This window comes from Piliocolobus tephrosceles, chromosome 21 (assembly GCF_002776525.5).
Source record: "Piliocolobus tephrosceles isolate RC106 chromosome 21, ASM277652v3, whole genome shotgun sequence".
Lineage (NCBI taxonomy): Eukaryota > Metazoa > Chordata > Mammalia > Primates > Cercopithecidae > Piliocolobus > Piliocolobus tephrosceles.
This window is the reverse complement of record NC_045454.1, coordinates 1,774,483-1,796,153: the sequence shown is the minus strand read 5'-3', so window position 1 is coordinate 1,796,153 and position 21,671 is coordinate 1,774,483. Positions and strand designations below refer to the sequence as shown.

At 53.6% G+C, this 21,671-nt stretch overlaps 1 protein-coding gene across 1 annotated transcript in view; it reads right to left on the bottom strand.

Moving 5' to 3' along the window:
• BRSK1 (BR serine/threonine kinase 1) overlaps positions 1–21,671 on the bottom strand; it is a 31,239-nt gene extending 9,568 nt beyond the window's left edge. Inside the window, exons 1-13 of the mRNA XM_023184388.2 lie at positions 21,089–21,671; positions 19,091–19,185; positions 18,897–18,982; positions 15,857–15,997; positions 10,705–10,821; positions 10,591–10,624; positions 10,441–10,509; positions 2,819–2,965; positions 2,280–2,311; positions 1,669–1,839; positions 1,131–1,228; positions 707–866; positions 436–496 (exon numbers count right to left, since the gene is read on the bottom strand). Of these exons, the coding sequence (XP_023040156.1) occupies positions 436–496; positions 707–866; positions 1,131–1,228; positions 1,669–1,839; positions 2,280–2,311; positions 2,819–2,965; positions 10,441–10,509; positions 10,591–10,624; positions 10,705–10,821; positions 15,857–15,997; positions 18,897–18,982; positions 19,091–19,185; positions 21,089–21,224 (1,347 nt within the window). The 5' untranslated portion in view covers positions 21,225–21,671. The remainder of the gene's footprint in view (positions 1–435; positions 497–706; positions 867–1,130; positions 1,229–1,668; positions 1,840–2,279; positions 2,312–2,818; positions 2,966–10,440; positions 10,510–10,590; positions 10,625–10,704; positions 10,822–15,856; positions 15,998–18,896; positions 18,983–19,090; positions 19,186–21,088) is intronic.

The following is a 21,671-nucleotide window of genomic DNA, read 5'->3' as shown; positions in this document are numbered from 1 at the left end:
ACACACACACACACACACACACACACACACACACACACACACACACTCTCTCTCTCTCTCTCTCTCTCACACTCTCAGGGAGGCTGGCCCGGTGCATGCTGGAACTTGTAGTCCAACTATCCTCCTTCCCAAGCACCAATGCAAGGATGACAAAGACTTTCTATCATGCTGTGGGCTGAAAACCCAGCCCGTGCAGAGACTAGTACAGAGCAGGCACTCAACTAACTTCTGTAAAATCCCTTCAGGCATGCAATCCTAAGGAGGCAGAAATGGCCAATGGACCAAAGTACTTTGGAGGCCTTGGGTCTTTGGCCCTCCAGGGACAAGGAAGCAAGTCTCAAGACTGCACAGGAATTGTAGTTTCTGCTACGCAATCTTTGCTCCATGTCTCCACCCCTTTCTCCTTCTTAAATCCCACTGGGGACCTGGCCTTACCCTTGGGCTGCTTAGAGGGCTGGAGGACAGACCCGTGGAGGCTCCACTGACGCTACGGGATCTGTTTCCAGGATAGATTAAAAAAAAAAATCAGATGGGAGGGTTTCAAAAACCACAGATTCTACAATCCTTCCAGGTGAGGAAATGAGGATCAGAGAGGGGAGGTGAACTGTCCCAAGGACACAGCACATTTGAGGTAGAGCTGGGGTTAGAATCTTCAACTCCAAGACCCAGGGATTGTGGATCCTCCGGGAGGGACAGGGGCTCCCACCTCTGGCTGTGCTGGGCCATCTCCAAGGCCCGTCGGGTGGGTACAGGGGAGCCACCACCCCCAGCATCGGTGATGCTCAGGACTTCCATGGACTTCCGCTCTGGCCGCCGCTTCCCGTGACGGCTCAGCATGGGGGAATCCACACGCTTCCGGGGTGGGTCTGAGGGACAACAGTTTCAACCCCATCAAGAGATGGTTTCACCCAGCTGTGCACACTTACAACTGCCTTGGAAACTGCACAGGTGGTGAAATAGGCCTAGAGTGGACACGGGTTTTGATAAACGTCAAACAGCAAGTCAAGCAGTCTAAACCTGGAAGCTGAGAGCCTGCAGCCCCTTCTTTCCTTGGGAATCTGGGGTCCCGGTACCCAGCCTCTCCCCTTCTTGAGACCCAGGTGTCTGGTCCCCCAGCCCTGCCTTCTCACCAACATCATTCCGGGGAGGCAGGTCCTGGTCCTCACAGCTGGGATACCGCTCCTTCCGATCCAAAAGCAGATAATATATCATCTTTTCTTGGTTCTCCCTAAGGCAGGGGGTGGGAAAGGTGGAAAGAGGTAGAGAGGGCTGAGGTCTGAAATCAATGCTCAGAGAAGGTCTCCTTTGCTCCCTGTCTTTCTGCCCATGGTTTCCTTTTTCTAGGTGTCAGTATGGCCAGTTTCTCTGGTTTAGGGTACATCTCAGCTGTGTTTCGCTCAATTATAATAACACTGTAACGCCTCACATCCAGGCATGTACTATTTGTAAGTACTATGTCTATGTAAGTACTATGTGGCAGCATCTATTAATACTTTCTCAGCGTGTTTCTGGGTCGTTTTCCAGCTGGTTCCATCACTCCTAGGCGGGAGCTTCAAACCACGCCCCACGAGAGGCCAGCGTGCCTTGCCCAGCGCTCTGCATGTGCGCAGGGCGCTGCTGCAGCTCGTCCCCCGTGGCTACACGGGTGCAGGGGTCTCGGGGTCTTACTCCTCACTGCGCAGCTCGCGATGCAGCCTCTCGCGGTCCCTGAAGCAGCCCAGGGACGCCATGCTCTCTAGGACGTCGGGATCTAGCTCTCCATTGGATGGCAGGCTCCGCATGGCTACCCGACGGCCGGGGGCTGGCTCCAGGCACGGGTCTGGCTCGTGTTTCCCGCCACTGGGGAAGTGGAGAAACAACATTGGGAACCAGGCTTCTGACATTCAGCATTCTTCGATCTAGACTCAAGGGTTCCGGACCCCGAAATCTGAGTCCAGGCCCCGGCCCCTTCTCTCTCATACCCAGGAATCGAGAGCCCCCCTCTCAGATCCAGGAGTCCAGACCCCCAGCCCCTCCTCCCTCGGATCCAGGAGTCCAGGCCCCCAGTCCCTTTTTCCTTCAAACCCGGGAGTCCTGGACCCGAGCTTAGCCCCTCCTCCCTCTGACCTCTCGACTCCTTCTCCAGCTGTGGCTTCTTCCCCCAGGACCCATAAGTCCGAGTCCCTAGCCCCTTGCCACTCAGGAACCCTGGCATCCCACCCCTCCCGGCTGCCTCTACTGCTTTGGTCCCTACCCCTACTTCCGCCAGAGACCCAAGAGCCCAGTTACCCCATACTCACAGGTACCAAGGATGTTTCTGAATTTGCTCCAGCTGTGAGGGTGGTGAGTCGTAGAGAAGCAGAAGTGAGGTCGCACGCACATGGAGGCGCGCAAAGAAAGTTGATTGGGGCGGTTTTGGGGTCCCTGATCATCACCCCGCCCACCCCACTGGGGGCAGGATGACATATGACGTCGCCCTCTAGTGGCGACTGAGTGCATCGCCCCGCGCACGCGCAGTCTCCGTGTACCCCGGACCGGCCGTATTACTTTGCCGCATGCGCAGTGGCATCCTGTTGGTTTTACTCCTGCGCCCTCCCGCTGCCTGGGACGCCCCGCTCCAGTCTTGCGTAGCCCCCTCCCCAGTTTGGAGCGGCACTTTGCTGGACGTTGGGTTGCGGCTCAGCTGGCGATCCCAGTCACCCTGGGGGCTGATGGGCAGGTTCCGGAAACCCAAGCTGGGTTTCCCGCAGGGGGATGAAAAGTCATCCCGATGACTTTTCTAGGGGTTCTCTCTTCATCGGCCACTGTTCCCCCCTCCGCCAGTGCCCCCACAACTCACACTGAGCCTTTTTTCGGGCTCCACTTCGATCATTCCCCTCAGGAGGCTCTGGCAGTCTGGAGGAATGAAGTGGGGCATGTGGAAGACGCCCCGTTTCACCTTCTCCAGCAGCTGGCGGAGGTTGTCGTCATCAAAGGGCAGAGCCCCCTGAGCAAGAGATAATCAGGACCCCGCATTAGCACATTTCACCCTCACCACAAGCACTGGAGGTGGGGAACTACGGGGATCTCCACCTTACGGGCAGGGAAACTGAGGCACAGAGAGGCTCAGCAATTTGCCCAAGGCCCCTAGCTCGTCCGTGGCAGAACAGACACTTGGCAAGGAGCAGCTTGGAGCCCCACTTACGAGGCTAGAATTGCAGCGCGGAGGTTGTTCCTTTTAGACAGCTTTCCCCCCACAGCAGTTTCGAAGGGGTTGTCACTCATTCAACAAAAGGTGAGCATCCGTTTTGGGTCAGGGATCCAGCAGTGAACACAACAGGCCTCTGCCCTTGCACAGCTCCAAACAAATAGCTATACAATGACGAGCAACTGAGTGAGGCTTCTCCCAGGAGGTGCAACGGGAGCAGAGACCTGAATGAGGCTGAGCCCTAAATCAATGACTGGTGTCCTTATAAGAGGAGAGGAGAGGAGGACACAGACACAGAACAGTCACGTGATGATGGAGGCAGTGATGGGAGTGAAACAGCTGCAACTGAAGGAACGCCAAGGACACCAGAAGCTAGAAGAGACAAGGAAGGATCCTTCCCTAGAGCCTCCAGAGGAAGCGGGGCCCTGCTGACATCTTTTCTTTTCTTTCTTTCTTTTTTGAGATGGAGTTTCGCTCTTGTCGCCCAGGCTGGTGTGCAATGAGGTGATCTTGGCTGACTGCAACCTCTGCCTCTCCCAGGTTCAAGTGATCCTCCTGCCTCAACCTCCCAAGTAGCTGGGATTACAGGCATAGGCCACCATGCCCGGCTAATTTTTGTATTTTTAATAGAGTCGGGGTTTCACCATGTTGGCCAGGCTGGTCTCAAACGCCCAACCTCAAGTGATCCACCTGCCTCGGCCTCCCAAAGTGCTGGGATTACAGGCGTGAGCCACCACACCCGGCCTAATTTTTGTATTTTTGGCAGAGATGGGGTTTCGTCACGTTGGCCAGGCTGGTCTTGAACTCCTGACCTCAGGTGATCCACCCGCCTCAACCTCCCAAAGTGTTGGGGTTATAGGTGAGAGCCACTGCGCCTGGCCCTCTACCTTGCTTTGAATCCTTGCTCTGGGGCTTATACCTGTATGACCTCAGGCAAATCACTGCTCTGAAAATGGCAATGGGTTGTCACAGCACCCACCTCACAGACTGCAGCAGAATGAACTGACCCAGCACATGACAGTGCCGGGCCCACAGTCAGGACTGTTACACACTGGCCGCTGTGATGCATTGACCAGGGACCCCACTACATCCTGCGTTCTGATGTAGCCACCAGCAATGAAGCAGGGAACTAAATCACATCCCTGCCCTCCTGGAGTTGGCCTGGCACACTGCCTGACACACACTGGATGCTCAAGTCATCAGCAAAGGCAGTGGAAGGAGCAGAGAAGTTGCATTCCAGAGGGGACAGGTAACAAACAAATGAACGTATCATACGGGACGGGAGGGAATGCTTCCCATCGCCAGGGCAAGGGTTGGAGGGAAGCCACGGTGACCCGCCATGGAGGAGCTGCCACTGGACAAAGACTCATGGGAGGTGACAATGTGAGCCTTTGAGGGCTTTTCCAGGTGTTGCAAGCTCCCGGCTGCCCCTGGTATCTGAGGCCTGTGGACGGAGAATGGGGAGATACAGAGAAGGCACCTCTGAATGCCGACCTTGGGGTACAGAGCCTGGGTTTGACTTCTGGTTGCCTGATGCTGGAGCATGGAGCCTCAGTTTCCTCTCCTCTGTGAAATGGACATAATGATCCTGCCAGGAGGGGTACAGTATGGACTAAATGTTGTAATAACAGGCTGGGCACAGTGGCTCACACCTGTAATCCTAGCACTTTGGGAGGTCAAGGGGGGAGGATCACTTGATATCAGGAGTTTGACACCAGCCTGGCCAACATGGGGAAACCCCATCTCTACTAAAAATACAAAAATTAGCTGGGCAAAGTGGCGGGCGCCTGTAATCCCAGCTGCTTGGGAAGCTGAGGCAGGAGAATCGCTTGAACCCGGAAGGCGGAAGCTGCAGTGAGCCGAGATCGCGCCACTGTACTCCAGCCTGGGTGACAGAGAAAGGCTCCATCGCAAAAAAAAAAGAAAAAAAAATTGTAACAACAATACAATTGATTCCTGTTATTCTCCAGAGTTCTGTTCTATGAAGTCACTGCAAACTCTCAACTACTGAACGAGTCACGGCTACTGGAGGAACTATAGTTAGTTAGGTTCCTTTGATCCTCTCATCACATTTTTGTCAACCAGTCATTACATAACCTTGTTTGTATGTGTTTCTGTTTAAAGACACTTTTCTCTTTTTTTTTGAGACGGAGTCTAGCGCTGTAGCCCAGAGTGCAGTGGCACGATCTCAGCTCACTGCAACCTCTGCCTCCCAGGTTCAAGAGATTCTCCTGCCTCAGCCTCCTGAGTAGCTGGGACTACAGGCGCCCGCCACCATGCCTGGCTAATTTTGGCTAATTTTTGTATTTTTAGTAGAGACACGGTTTCACCGTGTTGGCCAGGCTGGTCTCGAACTCCTGACCTCATGATCCGCCCGCCTCAGCCTCCCAAAGTGCTGGGATGACAGGCGTGAGCCACCACGCCTGGCCCCAAGATACCTTTCACATATACTGTGTCATTGATGCCGAACTCATGGCCAGCAGCACTACAAATCATTCCTGAACAGAGCACGCCCATCACGGGGGCTTTCTCCAGAAGAGACATCACAGCCTCCTGTGCTTAGGAACACCAGAGGGTACTTCAGAAGCACTTGGCTTCGTGGCCACTTTAAACAGCAAAATCACCACCAACACCACAAAAATGCGAGAAACATGACACAAAATAGGCGGCAAAAGGGGGATTGTTTACAGGATGAGAGCTGAAACAGGGTCACTTTGACCTCAGCCAGGAACCTGCACCTTGGGTGGGCGGCTCAGGTCTCCCCTGCTCTGGACATGTCTGCCAGTGACTGTGAAAGTACCTCCAGGACTGATTTTGGGTTACAGATATATTTTGACAGGTAGGCAAATTTGCAAATATGGAATCTGCAAGTGATGAGGAACTACTGGAACAAGAATAAACTACTAGACCAGGCGCGGTGGCTCAGGCCTGTAATCCTGGCACTTTGGGAGGCCGAGGTGGGCAGATCACTTGAGGTCAGGAGTTCAAGACCAGCCTGGCCAACATGGCGAAACCCCATCTCTACTAAAAACACAAAAACTAGCCAGAAATCACTTGAACCCAGGAGGCGGAGGTTGCTGCGAACAAGATTGAGCCATTGCACTCCAGCCTGGGCTACAGAGCAACACTAAGACTTCATCTCAAAAAAAAAAAAAAGAAGAAGAATAAGAGAAGACTACTAATAATCATCATCAAGCATTGTGCTGGGGGCTTCACGTGCAGCATTTAATTTTAAACCCTCACAATGGGCCGGGCGCAGTGGCTCATGCCTATAATCCCAGCACTTTGGGAGGCCGAGGCAGGTGGATCACCTGAGGTCAGGAGTTCGAGACCAGCTTGGCCAACATGGAGAAACCCCCATCTCTACTAAAAATACAAAAAAAATTAGCCGGGTGTGGTGGCAGGTGCCTGTAGTCCCAGCTACTAGGGAGGCTGAGGCAGGAGAATCGCTGGAACCTGGGAGGCGGAGGTTGCAGTGAGCTGTGATCACACTATTGCACACCAGCCTGGGAGACAAGAGCGAAACTCCATCTCACAATGAAAAAATAAATAAATAAAATAAAAATGAAAACAAAACCCTTACAATGACAGGTATGATGTGTATTCCCATGGTGCAGATGAGGACACTGAGGGAAGGTGACTGGCTTGCTCAGGGAGAGGGAGCAGGGATTGGAACTCGGCTGGATGGGCTCAGGAACAGGGCTTTTAGCCACCAGGTGAAGAAGGGCTGAGTTCTGAACGTTCTGAGCTGGTCTCCAGAGCACCTCAGCTGCTCTCCCCATGCAGCGGTGAGCCCCAGGAAGGCAGCTTGGAGCTGGCCTCACTGCCCTCAGTATCCGCTGTGTAGCCTGGTGGTGAAGAGACCAAGGACTGACCAACCCCAGGCCTGCCACTTAGCTGCGTGCCCGTGGGCCAGTCACGTCCACTCTCTGGGACTGCTGAGATAATTATGTGAAATAACATGCTCAGAATAGTGCCTGGCATAAAGAAAACCACTTATGGCCGGACGCAGTGGCTCACACCTATAATCCCAGCACTCTGGGAGGTGAGGCTGGCAGATCGCCTGAGGTCGAGTTCGAGACCAGCCTGGCCAAAATGGTGAAACCCCATGTCTACTAAAAATACAAAAATTATCCGGGCGTGGTGGCAGGTGCCTGTAGTCCCCACTACTTGGGAGGCTGAGGCAGGAGAATTGCTTGAATCCAGAAGGTGGAGGTTGCAGTGAGCCGAGATGGTACCACTGCACTCCAGCCTGAGTGACAGAGCAAGAATTTGTCTCAGACAAACAAACAAACAAAAAACTTATGTATTCTTTTTCTTTTCTACTTATTTTTTATTTTATTTATTTTTATTTTTATTTTTGAGATGAGGTCTCACTCTGTCATCCAGGCTGGACTTCAGGGGCATGATCATGGCTTACTACAGCCTTGAGCTCCAGGGCTCGAGCAATCTTCCCACCTCGGCCTCCTGAGTAACTGGGATGACAGGCATGAGCCACCACACCTGGCTAATTTTTTTTTTTTTTTGAGACGGAGTCTTGCTCTGTCGCCCAGGCTGGAGTGCAGTGGCGCGATCTCAGCTCACTGCAAGCTCTGCTTCCCGGGTTCACGCCATTCTCCTGCCTCAGCCTCCCGAGTAGCTGGGACTACAGGTGCCCGCCACCACGTCCGGCTAATTTTTTTGTATTTTTAGTAGAGACAGGGTTTCACCGTGTTAGCCAGGATGGTCTTGATCTCCTGACCTCGTGATCCTCCCGCCTCGGCCTCCCAAAGTGCTGGGATTACAGGCGTGAGCCACTGCGCCCGGCCATGCCTGGGCTAATTTTTTAACTTTCTGTTGAGATGGGGTCTTGCTTGCTATGTTGCCCAGGCTGGTCTTAAACTCCTGGGCTCAAGCAATCCTCCCACCTTGGCCTCCCAAAGTGCTGGGATTACTCGCGTGAGTCACTGCGCCCGGCCAATTGCTTATTTATTCTTGCTACAGGTGTTTATTGGGGTCTCACATGTGTCAACTTGAGGTTTGCAAAGGCCAGCCAACAAAATGAAATAAAACACACAAAGAGAAACGGCCCAGACGTCGGCCCTGACCTCCGGGAGCTGATGATACAGAAAGGAAGGGAGATGCCACTCAAAGACATAGGCAACAAAATGCACAGCGACAACTTGGATCGTTGCCAGGGAAAGGGAGCCTACCACAGCGGGGTCTAACCTCACAGGAGTGGGGAGGAAGAGCGGGGGCAAGGAAGCTTCCTGGAAATGTGACAACTGAGCAGAGCGCTTGAAGAAATCTAGATATGAACTAGGTGAGCAACAAGGCTAGTAGGTAGCAGAGTGTCCCGGGCAGAAAGGCCCTATGGTAGCAGCAGGGCTGATAGCCTATGATCTAGCTATACATACATTTTTTTAGACACGGTCTCACTCTGTCACCCAGGCTGGAGTGCAGTGGCACGATCTCGACTCACTGCAAACTCCACCTCCCAAGTTCAAGCGATTCTCCTGCCTCAGCCTCCTGAGTAGCTGGGACTACAGGCATGCACCACCAAGCCTGGCTAATTTTTGTACTTTTAGTAGAGATGGGGTTTTACCATGTTGGCCAAGCTGGTCTCAAACTTCTGGCCCCGGGTGATCTGCCCCCGCTCGGCCTCCTGCAGTGCTGGGATGACAGGTGTGAGCTTCCGCACCTGGCCTGGTTATACTTGGTATCACAGTATCGCAATGCTCTAGAATCAGCTGGTAAACGGTCATGGTATGAAGCCCTCCAGGTGCTCCTGGATGCCTCGTTCCTTTCTGGGGTTCCTCCTGGAGACTATCCCATAGTTCTTTTATCTTTTTATCCCACAGTTCTATGAATGAAAGGTTAGCTCTGCACAGAGTGGGGGAGCTCCAGAATCTTGGTCTGTAGGTTAATGTAATATCTTTCCCATTACCAGTGAAATATTCGAGAGATGGGCTGGGCTCGGTGGCCTCACGCATGTAATCCCAGCACTTTGGGAGACTGAGGTGGGCAGATCACTTGAGCCCAGGAGTTTGAGACTGACTAGGGAAACAAAGAGAAACCCTGTCTCTATGAAAAACGCAAATATTAGCTGGGTGTGTTGGCAAGAGCCTATAATCCCAGCTGCTCGGGAGGCTGAGGTGGGAGGATTGCTTGAACCTGGGAGACTGAGGCTGCAGTGAGCTGTGATGGTGCCACTGCACTCCAGGTTGGGTGACAGAGAGAGACCCTGTCTCAAAATAAATAAATAAACAAACAAACAAATAAATAAATACATAAATAAAATAAAATAAAATAAAATAAATTCAGCTGCCGGGCAGGGTGGCTCATGCTTATAATCCCAGCATTCTGGAAGACTGAGGAGGGTGGATAACTTGAGGCCAGGAGTTCGAAACCAATCTGGCCAACATGGTGAAACCCTGTCTCTACTAAAGATACAAAAATTAGCCGGGCGTAGTGGCGGGTGCCTGTAGTCCCAGCTACTTGGGAAGCTGAGGCAGAAGAATAGCTTGAACCCAAGAGGCGGAGGTTGCAGTAAGCCAAGACTGCATCACTGCACTCCAGACTGGGCAACAGAGCAAGATCCTGTCTCAAAATAAATAAATAAATAGGGGCCGAGACGGGCGGATCACGAGGTCAGGAGATTGAGACCATCCTGGCTAATACAGTGAAACCCCGTCTCTACTAAAAAATACAAAAACCTAGCCAGGTGAGGTGGCGGGCGCCTGTAGTCCCAGCTACTTGGGAGGCTGAGGCAGGAGAATGGCGTAAACCCGGGAGGCGGAGCTTGCAGTGAGCTGAGATCCGGCCACTGCACTCCAGCCTGGGCGACAGAGCGAGACTCCATCTCAATAAATAAATAAATAGGATGGGCACGGTGGCTCACACCTGTAATCCCAGCACCTTGGGAGGCAGAGGCGGGTGGATCACCTGAGGTCAGGAGTTCGAGACCAGCCTGGCCAACATGGCGAAACCCTGTCTCTACTAAAAATTCAAAAATTATCTGGATGTGGTGGTGGGCGCCTGTACTCCCAGCTACTCAGGAGGCTGAGGCAGGAGAATTGCTTGAAGCTGGGAGGCAGAGGTTGCGGTGAGCTGAGATCACGCCACTGCACTCCAGCCAGGGTGACAGGGCAAGACTCTGTCTCAAAATGAATAAATAAATAAAATACATAAATAAGTTCAGGAGATGACCCCCGGGTGAGGATGGAAGGTCCTGTCCTAGGCTCCCACCAGATGGGACTGATCTGGAAATGGCAGGAGAGGTGAGGGCGCCTTACCACCAGCAGTGCGAAGAGGATCACTCCACAGCTCCACATGTCTGCCCGGCGGCCGTCATACTTTTCCCCCTGGAAGGGAGGGCCAGTTGTGACTTCATCGCTCCTCACTGACGCCTCCACCCCTCTCCCCTCCACCCGCCCCCCACTCACCTTAATCACCTCTGGACACGCATAATGGGGGGACCTGAGGGAGAGAGCTGATGTGAGCCTCCAGCCAGCTTCTAAACCCCTGCCCAGGGCCTCGGGAGCCCGGCCCCCACTCACCCGCAGCTGGTCTCCAGGAGGCTGTCCCCCACCTGCAGGGACGCCATGCCGAAGTCTGCAATGCGGATGTTGTTTTTCTCATCCAAAAGCAGGTTCTCGGGCTTTAGGTCTCTGTGGCTGAGACAGCCAGGTGGAGCTCAGGCCTCTTATTCCTCCCAGGAGGCCCAGGCCCCACTCACCGGCTCTCACAATGGAACGCTTCTGCAGACTTTTTGGTTTTTTAGGGGATGAGAGACCATTTATTATCCTTCATTTATTTTGGTCTTAAAAAGTTTTTTTTTAATTGTATTTATTTATGTATTTATTTATTTTTCGAGATGGAGTCTCACTCTGTTGCCCAGACTGGAGTGCAGTGGCACGATTTCGGCTCACTGCAACCTCCGTCCCTCGGTCCAAGCGATTCTCCTGCCTCAGCCTCCTGAGTAACTGGGACTACACGTCGCACCACCACGCCCGGCTGATTTTTCTATTTTTAGTAGAGACAGGGTTTAATTATGTTGGCCAGGCTGGTCTCGAACACCTGACCTCGTCATCCACCCACCTTGGCCTCTCAAAGTGCTGGGATTACAGGTGTGAGTCATAACGCCTGGCCTTATTTATTTATTTCTTTATTTATTGAGATGGAGTCTCATTCTATCACCCAGGCTGGAGTGCAGTGGCATGATCTCAGCTCACTGGAACCTCCGCATCCTGGGCTCAAGTGATTCTCCTGTCTCAGCCTCTCTGTAGCTGGGATTGCAGGCGTGTGCCACCACACCCAGCTAATTTTTGTATTTTTTGTTTGTTTGTTTTTGAGACGAAGTCTCGGTCTGTTGCCTAGGCTGGAGTGCAATGGCGCAATCTCGGCTCACCACAAGCTCTGCCTCCCGGGTTCAAGAAGTGCTGGGATTACAGGCATGAGCCACTGCGCCAGGCCTAAGTTTTGTATTTTTGGTAGAGACAGAGTTTCACCATGTTGGCCAGGCTGGTCTTGAACTCCTGACCTCAGGTGATCCACCTGTCTTGGCCTCCAGAGTGCTGGAATTACAGGTATGAGCCACCGCACACGGCCTATTTTATTTTTTATTTTTAGAGATGGGCATCGCTTCTCGGCCGTTTGGTTAAGATCAAGTGTAGTTTGAGAGATGGGGTCCCTTTCTGTTGCCCGGCCTGGAGTGCAGTAGCACGATCATAGCTCACTGCAGCCTTGACCTCCCCAGCTCAAGTGATCCTCTGGCCTCAGCCTCTCGAGTAGCTGGAACCACAGGCATGCATCACCGTGTCCGGCTTTGGAAACTTTTTTTTTTTCTTTTTTTTTTGAGACAGAGTCTCACTTTGTCCACCAGGCTGGAGTGCAGTGGCACGATCTCGGCTCACTGCAACTTCCGTCTCCTGAGCTCAAACCATTCTCCTGCCTCAGCCCCCCGAGTAGCTGGGATTACAGGTGCCTGCCATCACGCCTGGCTAATTTTTGTATTTTTAGTAGAGATGGGGTTTCACCATGTTGGCCAGGCTGGTCTTGAACTCTTGACCTCAGGTCATTCACGTGCCTTGGCCTCCCAAAGTGCTGGGATTACAGGCGTGAGCTACTGCCGCAGCTGGCCTGGAAACTTTTTATAACAGACAATCACAAACGTGCCCAAAACTGGAGAGAAAGTAAGAGGAAGCCTCACTTACCCGTCTCCCAGCTTCATCCATGATCAGCTTAGGGCCAATCTCATCTCATCTCCGTCCCTCACGTACTCCTCCCCAACCCAAATTAGTTTGTAGGAGATCCCAGACCTTGTTAGTTCATCCATAAGTATTTGAATAAGTACAAAGTGAGATATTTTGAGGTAAAGCTGATATGGAGCTGGTTCTTTTTTTTTTTTTTTTTTTTGAGACGGAGTCTCACTCTGTCGCCCAGGCTGGAGTGCAGTGGCCGGATCTCAGCTCACTGCAAGCTCCGCCTCCCGGGTTCCCGCCATTCTCCTGCCTCAGCCTCCCAAGTAGCCGGGACTACAGGCGCCCACCACCATGCCCGGCTAGTTTTTTGTATTTTTAGTAGAGATGGGGTTTCACCATGTTAGCCAGGATAGTCTTGATCTCCTGACCTCGTGATCCACCCACCTCGGCCTCCCAAAGTGCTGGGATTACAGGCTTGAGCCACTGCGCCCAGCCGGAGCTGGTTCATAAAATTCTTGGTCCCTGTCTTGGGACCTTCCCACCCCTGAACCAAACCCCTCAAGGTTTAAGGGTTGATGTCTGGGGAGAGAGGGAGTGTCGGATTCTTCCATTTGGCCTGGCCATTAACTGGGTCATATTTTTTTTTTCTTTTAGAGGGAGTCTTGCGCTGCTGCCCAGGCTGGAGTGCAGTGGCTCCATCTCAGCTCACTGCAAGCTCCGCCTCCCGGGTTCACGCCATTCTCTTGCCTCAGCCTCCCGAGTAGCTGGGACTACAGGTGCCCGCCACCTCGCCCGGCTAATTTTTTGTTGTTGTATTTTTTTTTTAGTAGAGACGGGGTTTCACTGTGTTAGCCAGGATGGTCTCAATCTCCTGACCTCGTGATCCGCCCTCCTCAGCCTCCCAAAGTGCTGGGATTACAGGCTTGAGCCACCTGCCCAGCCAACTGGGTCATACTTATTAAATATGTTGAATATCTCCCCCTAGAGGCCTGGGTTTCAATATCAGGGTTTTGACAATCTTGTCAACAGGAAGGTGTCGAAAATTTAAACAGGGTCAAGTGCTGTGGCTCATGCCTGTAATCCCAGTACTTCAGGAGGCCGAGGTGGGTGGATCACTTGAGGTCAGGAGTTCGAGACCAGCCTGGCCAACATGGTGAAACCCCCATCTCTACTAAAAATACAAAAAAATAGCCAGGCGTGGTGGCACGTGCCTGTAATCCCAGGTACTCAGGAGGTTGAGGCAGGAGAATCGCTTGAACCTGGGAGGTGGAGGTTGCAGTGAGCTGAGATGGCGCCACTGCACTCCAGCCTGGGTGACAGCGAGACTCCGTCTCAAAAAATAAAAAAAGACAAAACCTGAAAATTGAAATAGGTGGCCTTTTTATCAACAAGCTTTACCCCAAGTCTGAGTCCCTCTACCCTGATCCCCACCCCATCTCCAAAACACATCTTAGTGGGAGAGACATGCAAATGAAGGAGGCTCAAAGATGAAGGCATTCATTTTGTACCTTAACGGTTATAAAAACATTGCACATTTAATATCTTATTTGGAGGCTAAAGTCAATTCAATGAAAAAAATAGTAACTTTTTTTTTTTTTGAGACAGGGTCTCACTCTGTTGCCTCACTGCAGCCTCAACCTCCTGGACTCAAGCAATCCTCCTATCCTCCTACCACACCTTCCCAAGTAGCTGGGACCACAGGCACACGCCACCACACCCAGCTAATTATTTTTATTTTTTGGAGAGATAGGGATCTCACTTTGTTGCCCAGGCTGGTCTCGAACTCATGAGCTCAAGTGATCTGCCAGCCTTGGCCTCCCAAAGTGCTGGGATTACAAGCATGTGCCCCCGTGCCCAGCCAAAAAAAAAAAAACTGTTTAAAAGTGGACATACGGGCCAGGCGCAGTGGCTCACGCCTTGAGCCCAGGAGTTTGAGACAAGCTTGGGCAACATAGCAAGACCCCGTCTCAATAACTAAACTAAACTAAAAATAAATAAACAACCCTTACACAACCCTTACTTCACACCATATACAAAAATTAACTTGAAATGGATCCCAGACCTAAATGCAAGAGCTAAAACTATACAACTTCTAGAAAACATACAAGAAAACCTTAGTGACATTTCTTTCTTTCTTTCTTTTTTTTTTTTTTTTTTTGAGATGGAGTCTCACTGTGTCACCCAGGCTGGAGTGCAATGGTGCAATGGTGCAATGGTGTGATCTTGGCTCACTGCAAGCTCCACCTCCCAGGTTCACACCATTTTCCTGCCTCAGCCTCCCAAGTAGCTGGGACTATAGGCATGCACCACCATGCCCAGGTAATTTTTTGTATTTTTAGTAGAGACAGGGGTTCACTGTGTTAGCCAGGATGGTCTTGCTCTCCTGACCTCGTGATCTGCCCGCCTCGGCCTCCCAAAGTGCTGGGATTACAGGTGTGAGCCACCGTGCCCAGCTAGGCAAAGATTTCTTAAATAGGACAGAAAAAGCATGAGGTGTAAAATAAAAAAAATCAACAAACTGAAGTTTATCAAAATGAAAAATCTTTTGCTTTTCGCAAGACTGTCATAAAAATGTAAAAACATGGCACAGACTTGGAGAAAAATCGTTTAAAAATGTATACTGATTAAAGACTTGCATCTAGAATAAACAACTCCTTTTTTTCTTTGTTAAATTTTCCTCCTTGTTCTCGTTGTCATCATACAGAATAATTTTTATGAGTTATTCCTAGAGTAATCTCTTGTTCCTATAATAAAAAATGGTTACAAATCCATAATAAAAAGACTAAATCAAATTTTAAAAAATAACTGAATTAAAGATGGGCAAAGAGGCAGGGCACAGTGGCTCATGCCTGTAATCCTAGTACTTTGGGAGGCCAAGGCGGGTGGATCACCTGAGGTCAGGAGTTCGAGACCAGCCTGGCCAACATGGTGAAACCCCGACTCTACTAAAAAAATACAAACGTAGCTGGGTGCAGTGGCATGCACCTGTAATCCCAGCTACTCGGGAGGCTGAGGCAGGAGAATCAATTGAACCTGGGAGGCAGAGTTTGCAGTGAGCCAAGAACACACCATGGCACTCCCGCTGGGCAACAAGAGCAAAACTCCATCTCAAAAACAAAACAGAACAACACAATACAAAAAGGGCCATGTATTGTATGATTCCATTTATATAAAATGTCTAGAATAGGTAAATCCATATAGACAGAAAATAGGTTGCCAGGACCTGGGGGCAGGAGGGGAATGGGGAGTGATAGCTCACTTAATGGGTGCAGGGTGATGAAAATGTTCTAAAATTCCACAGTGGCAGATGTATACCACTGCAAATATATAAAAAACCACTGAATTACACATTCTAAAAGGAGAAATTTTCTGGTATATGAGTTATGTCTCAATGGGATAAAGGTTTGGGGGCCGACTACATGGCTTCTGCGCAGCCCTCCACATGCCCCCAAGGGCCTGACTGCTGGGCAGCCCTCAGCCCTGCCTCCCCTTCAAGCTGCCCACTCACCAGATGGAGTAGCTATGGCAGAAGTCCAGTGCAGACACAATCTGGCGGAAGAACTTCCTGGCCTCCTTGGGCGTCAGTCTCCCCTTCTTTACCAGGTAGTCGAATAGCTCACCTCCCGAGACGTGCTCCAGAACCAGGTACCTAAAGGATACAGAGGGGGCAGAGGGCTGGAAGGGGCATGTGGAGGACCAGAGGGCCTGGTCTCCCACTTCCATTGGCCCCTGGAGGCAGAGAACTCCAATTCCCATGATCCTTGGGAGAAAGAGACTCCAATTCCCATGGGTCCCTGGGAGGCAGAGACTCCAGTTGCCATCCATTCGTGGGAGGGAGAGACTCCAGTTCCCATCAATTCCTGGGAATAAGAGACACCAGTTCCCATCAGTTTCTGGGAGGATGAGACTCCAATTCCCATCACGCTCTGGGAGGAAGTGACTCTAGTTTCCACCAGCCTCTAGGAAACCAAACTCAAGTCCCATTAGCCCTGGGCAGCAGAGCCTCCCATGTCAGCTTCGGAGAGGAATCAACACTTTGACTCCTAATGGTTTCAGGAGATAAGGCAGTTCTATCAGCACCTGAAGGACAAAGACCCCAATTCTTACAGGACCCTGGGAAGTGAAGATACCCCCACTCCTATTAGCCCCTAGAAAGCCAAGCCTCTAATTCCCTCTGGGATGAGGAAACTCAAATTTGAATTCATTTTCAGGTATTGACGATTGCAGGGTGCACCAGTCCGAGCCAGCTTCTGTGAGGCAACAGACGACAACTCCCATCAGCGCCTAGAAGTTAAAAACCCCCACTTCTGGCCGGACGTGATGGCTCATGCCTGTAATCCCAGCACTTTGGGAGGCCGAAGTGGGCGGATCACTTGAGGTCAAGAGTTCCAGACCAGCCTGACCAACATGGAAAAACCCTGTCTCTACTAAAAATACAAAATTAGCCAGGTGTGGTGGCGCATGCCTGTAATCCCAGCTGCTCAGGAGGCTGAGGCAGTAGAATCACTTGAACCCAGGAGGTGGAGGTTCTGGTGAGCCGAGATCGAGCCATTGCACTCCAGCCTGAGCGACAAGAGCAAAACTCTGTCTCAAAAAAACGAAACAACCAAAAAACCAAAAACCCACTTCCCATAAGCCTCTGGGACACGGGGTTCCAGTTTCCATCAACTATTAGGTTTTTGTTGTTGTTGTTGTTGTTGTTTGGAGTTTGTTTTTTGTTTGTTTTTTTTTTTTTTTTTTTTTTTTTGAGATAAGAGTGTTGCTCTGTTGCCCGTGCTGAAATGCAGTGGCACGATCTTGGCTCACAGCAGCCTCTGCCTCCCAGGTTCAAGCAATTCTCCCACTTCAGCTTCCCAAGTAGCTAGGACTACAGGTGTATGCCACCACACTCAGTTAATTTTTGTATTTTTAGTAGAGACGGGGTTTTGCCGTGTTGGCCAGGCTGGTCTCGAACTCCCGACTTTTATAGTTTTTTTTTTTTTTTTTTGAGATGGAGTCTCGCTCTGTCACCCACGCTGGAGGGCAGTGGCACAATCTCAGCTCATTGCAACCTCCACCTCCCAGGTTCAAGCAATTCTTTGCCTCAGCCTCCCAAGTAGCTAAGATTACAGGTGCCTGCCACCATGCCCGGCTAATTTTATTGTATTTTTAGCAGAGACGGGGTTTCACCATCTTGGCCAGGTTGGTCTTGAACTCCTGACCTCGTGATCCACTGGCCTCGGCCTCCGAAAGTGCTGGATTACAGGCGTAAGCCACTGCGCCCAGCCTCCATCAACCATTTGGATTCTAGACTCCAAATCCCATCAGGCTCTGGGAGGTTAAAACTAATTCCCATCAGCTTCTGGAAACAAAAGCTCAAATTTTTTTTTTTTTTTTTTTTTTTTTTTTTTTGAGACAGGGTCTCACTCTGTGCTGGAGTGCAGGGGCACAAAAACGGCTCACTCCAGCCTCGACCTACCGGGATCAGGCAATCCTGCCACCTCAGCCCCACCTCAGCTGGGGCTACACGTACACACCACCACGCCTGGCTCATTTTTGTATTTTTTGTAGAGACAGGGTTCTGCGATATTGCTCAGGCTGGTCTCGAACTCTTCAAGCAATCTGCCCATCTTGGCTTCCCAAAGTGTTGGGATCACAGGCTTGAGCCACCGTGCCTGGCCCCAAAAGCTCAATTTCTATGAGCTCTTAGACGGCTAGATTCCCGCCCGAAGCATCAACTCCCATGGCCCTGCCTCCCTACGCCAAGAGTGGAGTGGGAGCGAGAGTGCGCCCGCTGCTGCGGACAATAGCCCCTTCCTACCACCACACCTGGGGAAGCCTGAGAGCAAGCTCCGTGAGCGCCAGGCGGACAGCTTCCTGTGTGTGAAACCTGCACCAGCACTGATGACCTGATGTCAGTTCATCCTGGGGACTGGGTGCGGGTGGGGGGGCACGAGGGCTGTCCCCTCTCCGGCTTCCCAGTCCAGCTGTCCTTTGGGTCACCAGAGTTTGGACAAAGAGGCCCATTCTCTGGAGTCTGGACAGCTGGACCCCCACCCCCATCCTTCCTGGCGGGTAATTGACTTTGAGATACTGACTCAGAACTCCTAAGGCGGCCCATTGTTGGGGTGTCCTGCCACGGCACCCGCAGTTATGCCGGGGGAGGAGGGGGGCTCTCCGGTGCTCCAGAGTGGGGGTTTGGGAAGATCCTTTGGGCTTTGCTAGGCCCCCTGCCTTACAAACAGGAGGCATCTGCCCATAACAAATTGGGTCTGGTCGAGGGCACCCTGCTTATCTAGCAGAGGGCATTTCATGTAGTGCCGCGGGCCAAGGAGCTGGCGCTGGGGACACAGTAAGAGGATGGTTGCCCTTCGCCTCATGCCCAACACAGCGTGAGAACGGTGGCTGGGAGCTTCCCTGTGCCACAGGCAAGGGACTGGGCCTTCAGTAGTCCAGCCTGGAGAGCTCCAGGTCCCCCCGGTCCCCCTAGGCCCTGTTTCTGGAGAAGTCCCACCCTGGTAACCTGGAGAGGGAGGATGGGGTAGGGCTGGGTGTCTATAAATACCTACAAATATTTCTTGTTCTCGTAGACGTCGTGGAGTTTGAGGACATGTGGGTGTTCGATGAGCTTCAGGATGGCGATCTCCCGCTCCACCTGAGGGTCAAGAGGGGTGCAGACACAGGAACAGAGGTCAGCAAGGCCCCCTGCCTGCCCTCAGCCCCATAGGCTCCCCCGCAGACACGCTGTAGCAGGTGTACACACCTTCATCAGCACCGACTCCGACAGCTTCTCCCGGTTCACGATCTTGATGGCGACCTTCTGACCCGTGATGCAGTGGACTCCGAGTTTAACCAGCCCTGGGGGAGCAGGGTGAAAATGTGGGGTGTTCCGCTGGGTCACCTTCGTCCCCAGCACCTATGTCCTCCCTTGGCCACCCAGTTTGCTCCTTCCTCCCGGCCTGGCTGTTTAACAATGGCCTGAACACATCGGACCTGAACTCCTGGGGTCGACAGCCCACACTCCCACAAAACCACCCTTCCCCTCCCTCCCGCCAGTCCGTTCCTCCTGACTGTCCATCCAGCCAGGTGCCCCTCTCCTCTGCCAGCCACCCCCGGCCCTCACCCTCTCCGTCCTGGGGAGCCCGCCTGTCACGCATTCTTTCCTCACCGTGTGTCCCCGAGTCTGTCTCCTCCAAACCCCCCGTGACTTTCTCTCTCCCCATCGCTTCCTTGTATTCTCTGTTTTTCAGTCTTTTGAAGACCCTATGACTCCCAAAGAATATAATCTCACATCTGCCCCCTCCCCAGACCACCCTCTACCTCCTCCCGAACCCCCAGCCTCAACTGCCTCCCTGTGTCTTCTCTTCATGGCAGCCGTGAAGGCAGCACACAGACACCAAGGGTATGTCCTGTCTCCTGGCCCACACCTCTCCTCAGGACTCTCCACTCCAGGACCTGAGCCCCCAAAGCCAAAGACCCAGCCCTGACTAGCCCCTAAAGCTACAGGCCCAGGCGTCCAGACCCCCAGCCCCTCCTCCCTCAGACCCAGCAATCCAGACCCCAGTCCCTCCTCCCTCAGACCCAGCACTCCAGACCCCAGTCCATCCTCCCTCAGACCCAGCAATCCAGACCCCAGTCCATCCTCCCTCAGACCCAGGAGTCCAGCCCCCCGCCCCCCCCCCCCCCAGCCCCACCCCCCCAGCCCCCCAGCCCCTCCTCCCTCAGACCCAGCACTCCAGACCCCCAGCCCCTCCTCCTTCAGACCCCGCACTCTAGGCCCAGCCCCTCCTCCCTCAGACCCAGTCCAGGTCTGACCCTTCTTCTCCTGTAACTCAGGAATTCAGGTCAGCAGCACCTTCACACTCTCACCACTCAGGACCTGGGGCTTTGACCTTCTCCTTTTCCCCAGGGTCTCAGCTGTCAGTCACAGCCCAGTCCCCACTCCTGCTGGCTCTGGCCCTGAGCTTCATAGAGACCCTGGGCGTTCAGCTCCCATGTCACCTCCACCCACCATCCATCCGGCAGGAAGGAGGCCGCGGCCGGTGGCCAGCGTTTAGCAACAGCAGAGGATGAACGCCCTTTCCACAGCCGCTCCGGGAGACGCGCCTGCTGCAGCCCACCTTCCCACCCTCCATCCTGTTTGCCACTCTGAGCCAGCATGCCAGAGAAGGGGAGAATGTCCTAGGCCCTACAGTCCCTGTCACCCCAACTCGCTGCCTGGAGAGCAGGAGGCCAGAGGACGGTCGGGAGGGAAGAGGCTTCCCAGGACGGATGCACTCCACCCCAGTCTGCAGCTGTACTGCAGCAAGAACCTCAGCTCCCAGCCTGGCTCCACTCCGCAGGCCGCCTCCATCCCCTCCCTGGCCCTGGAGCCCCTCCGGCCTCTGCCCCTATGGGGGCTGGAGCATTAGGGCCCCAAACTCCCTGTCCCAACACTCAAGGTTCCGACCACCCTCCTCCCTCAGACCCAGGAGTCCAGGCCCCCAGGTCCTCCTCCCTCAGACCCAGGAGTCCAGGCCCCCAGCCCCTCCTCCCGCAGACCCAGGAGTCCAGGCCCCCAGTCCCTCTCTTCCAGGACCTCAGAGTCTGCGCCCCCACCCCCTCCATCCTGGGACCCAGGAGTCTGAATCCCAAGTCCCTTCTCTATGAGGGGCCCAGGGGTCTGGGGAGCCAGCCCCTGCCATTTGAGTACCCTGAGTCCCGCCTCTGCCGCCACCTCCACCCTGCCCCCGCCCCAGGTGTCCCCTTCTGCTGGACTCACCTGTCTGTCCTTTGCCCAGCGTCTTCTCCAGCCGATAGGGGCCCACATATTGGGCGTGCTGCGGTGGGTGTGGGTGGGGGTGGGGGAGGTGGTAGGCGGGAGAGCCCCCGCCTCCCTCCTTGGCCCCGGACGACATGGTGCCCTTGGTCCCGGCCCGACCGGTCCCCCGGCCGCCCCCCCTGCGGCCGGTCGCCCCGTCTCTCCGGTGGGGGCCGGCGACCGCTCCGTCCCGGCCCCCCCGGCTGCCCCCCACCTCTCCGGGGGTCCCCAGGGGGCTGGGCTGGCCCCCCCCAGTCGGCGGGCCGCGGAGCTGGGGGAGGGGGGGCTGGCCCGGGGGGGTCAGGCCCCGGGAGTCAGCATGGCCCGGGGGGGCTGCGGGGCCCCCCCTCCCCAGCCCGTTTCTGGCCGGCCCCCCGCTTCCTGCGCCTCCCCCCGCCGGGGGGGTCTGAGGTGCGGGCCGGCGGATGCTGCAGGCCGAGGTCCCCCCCGCCCCCCCACGCGCCCTCTCTCCTCCGCCTCCTCCTCCTCTCCGCCTCCCCCCGCCACCTCGTCCTTTCTCTCCGGCACGCTGACATCACCATCC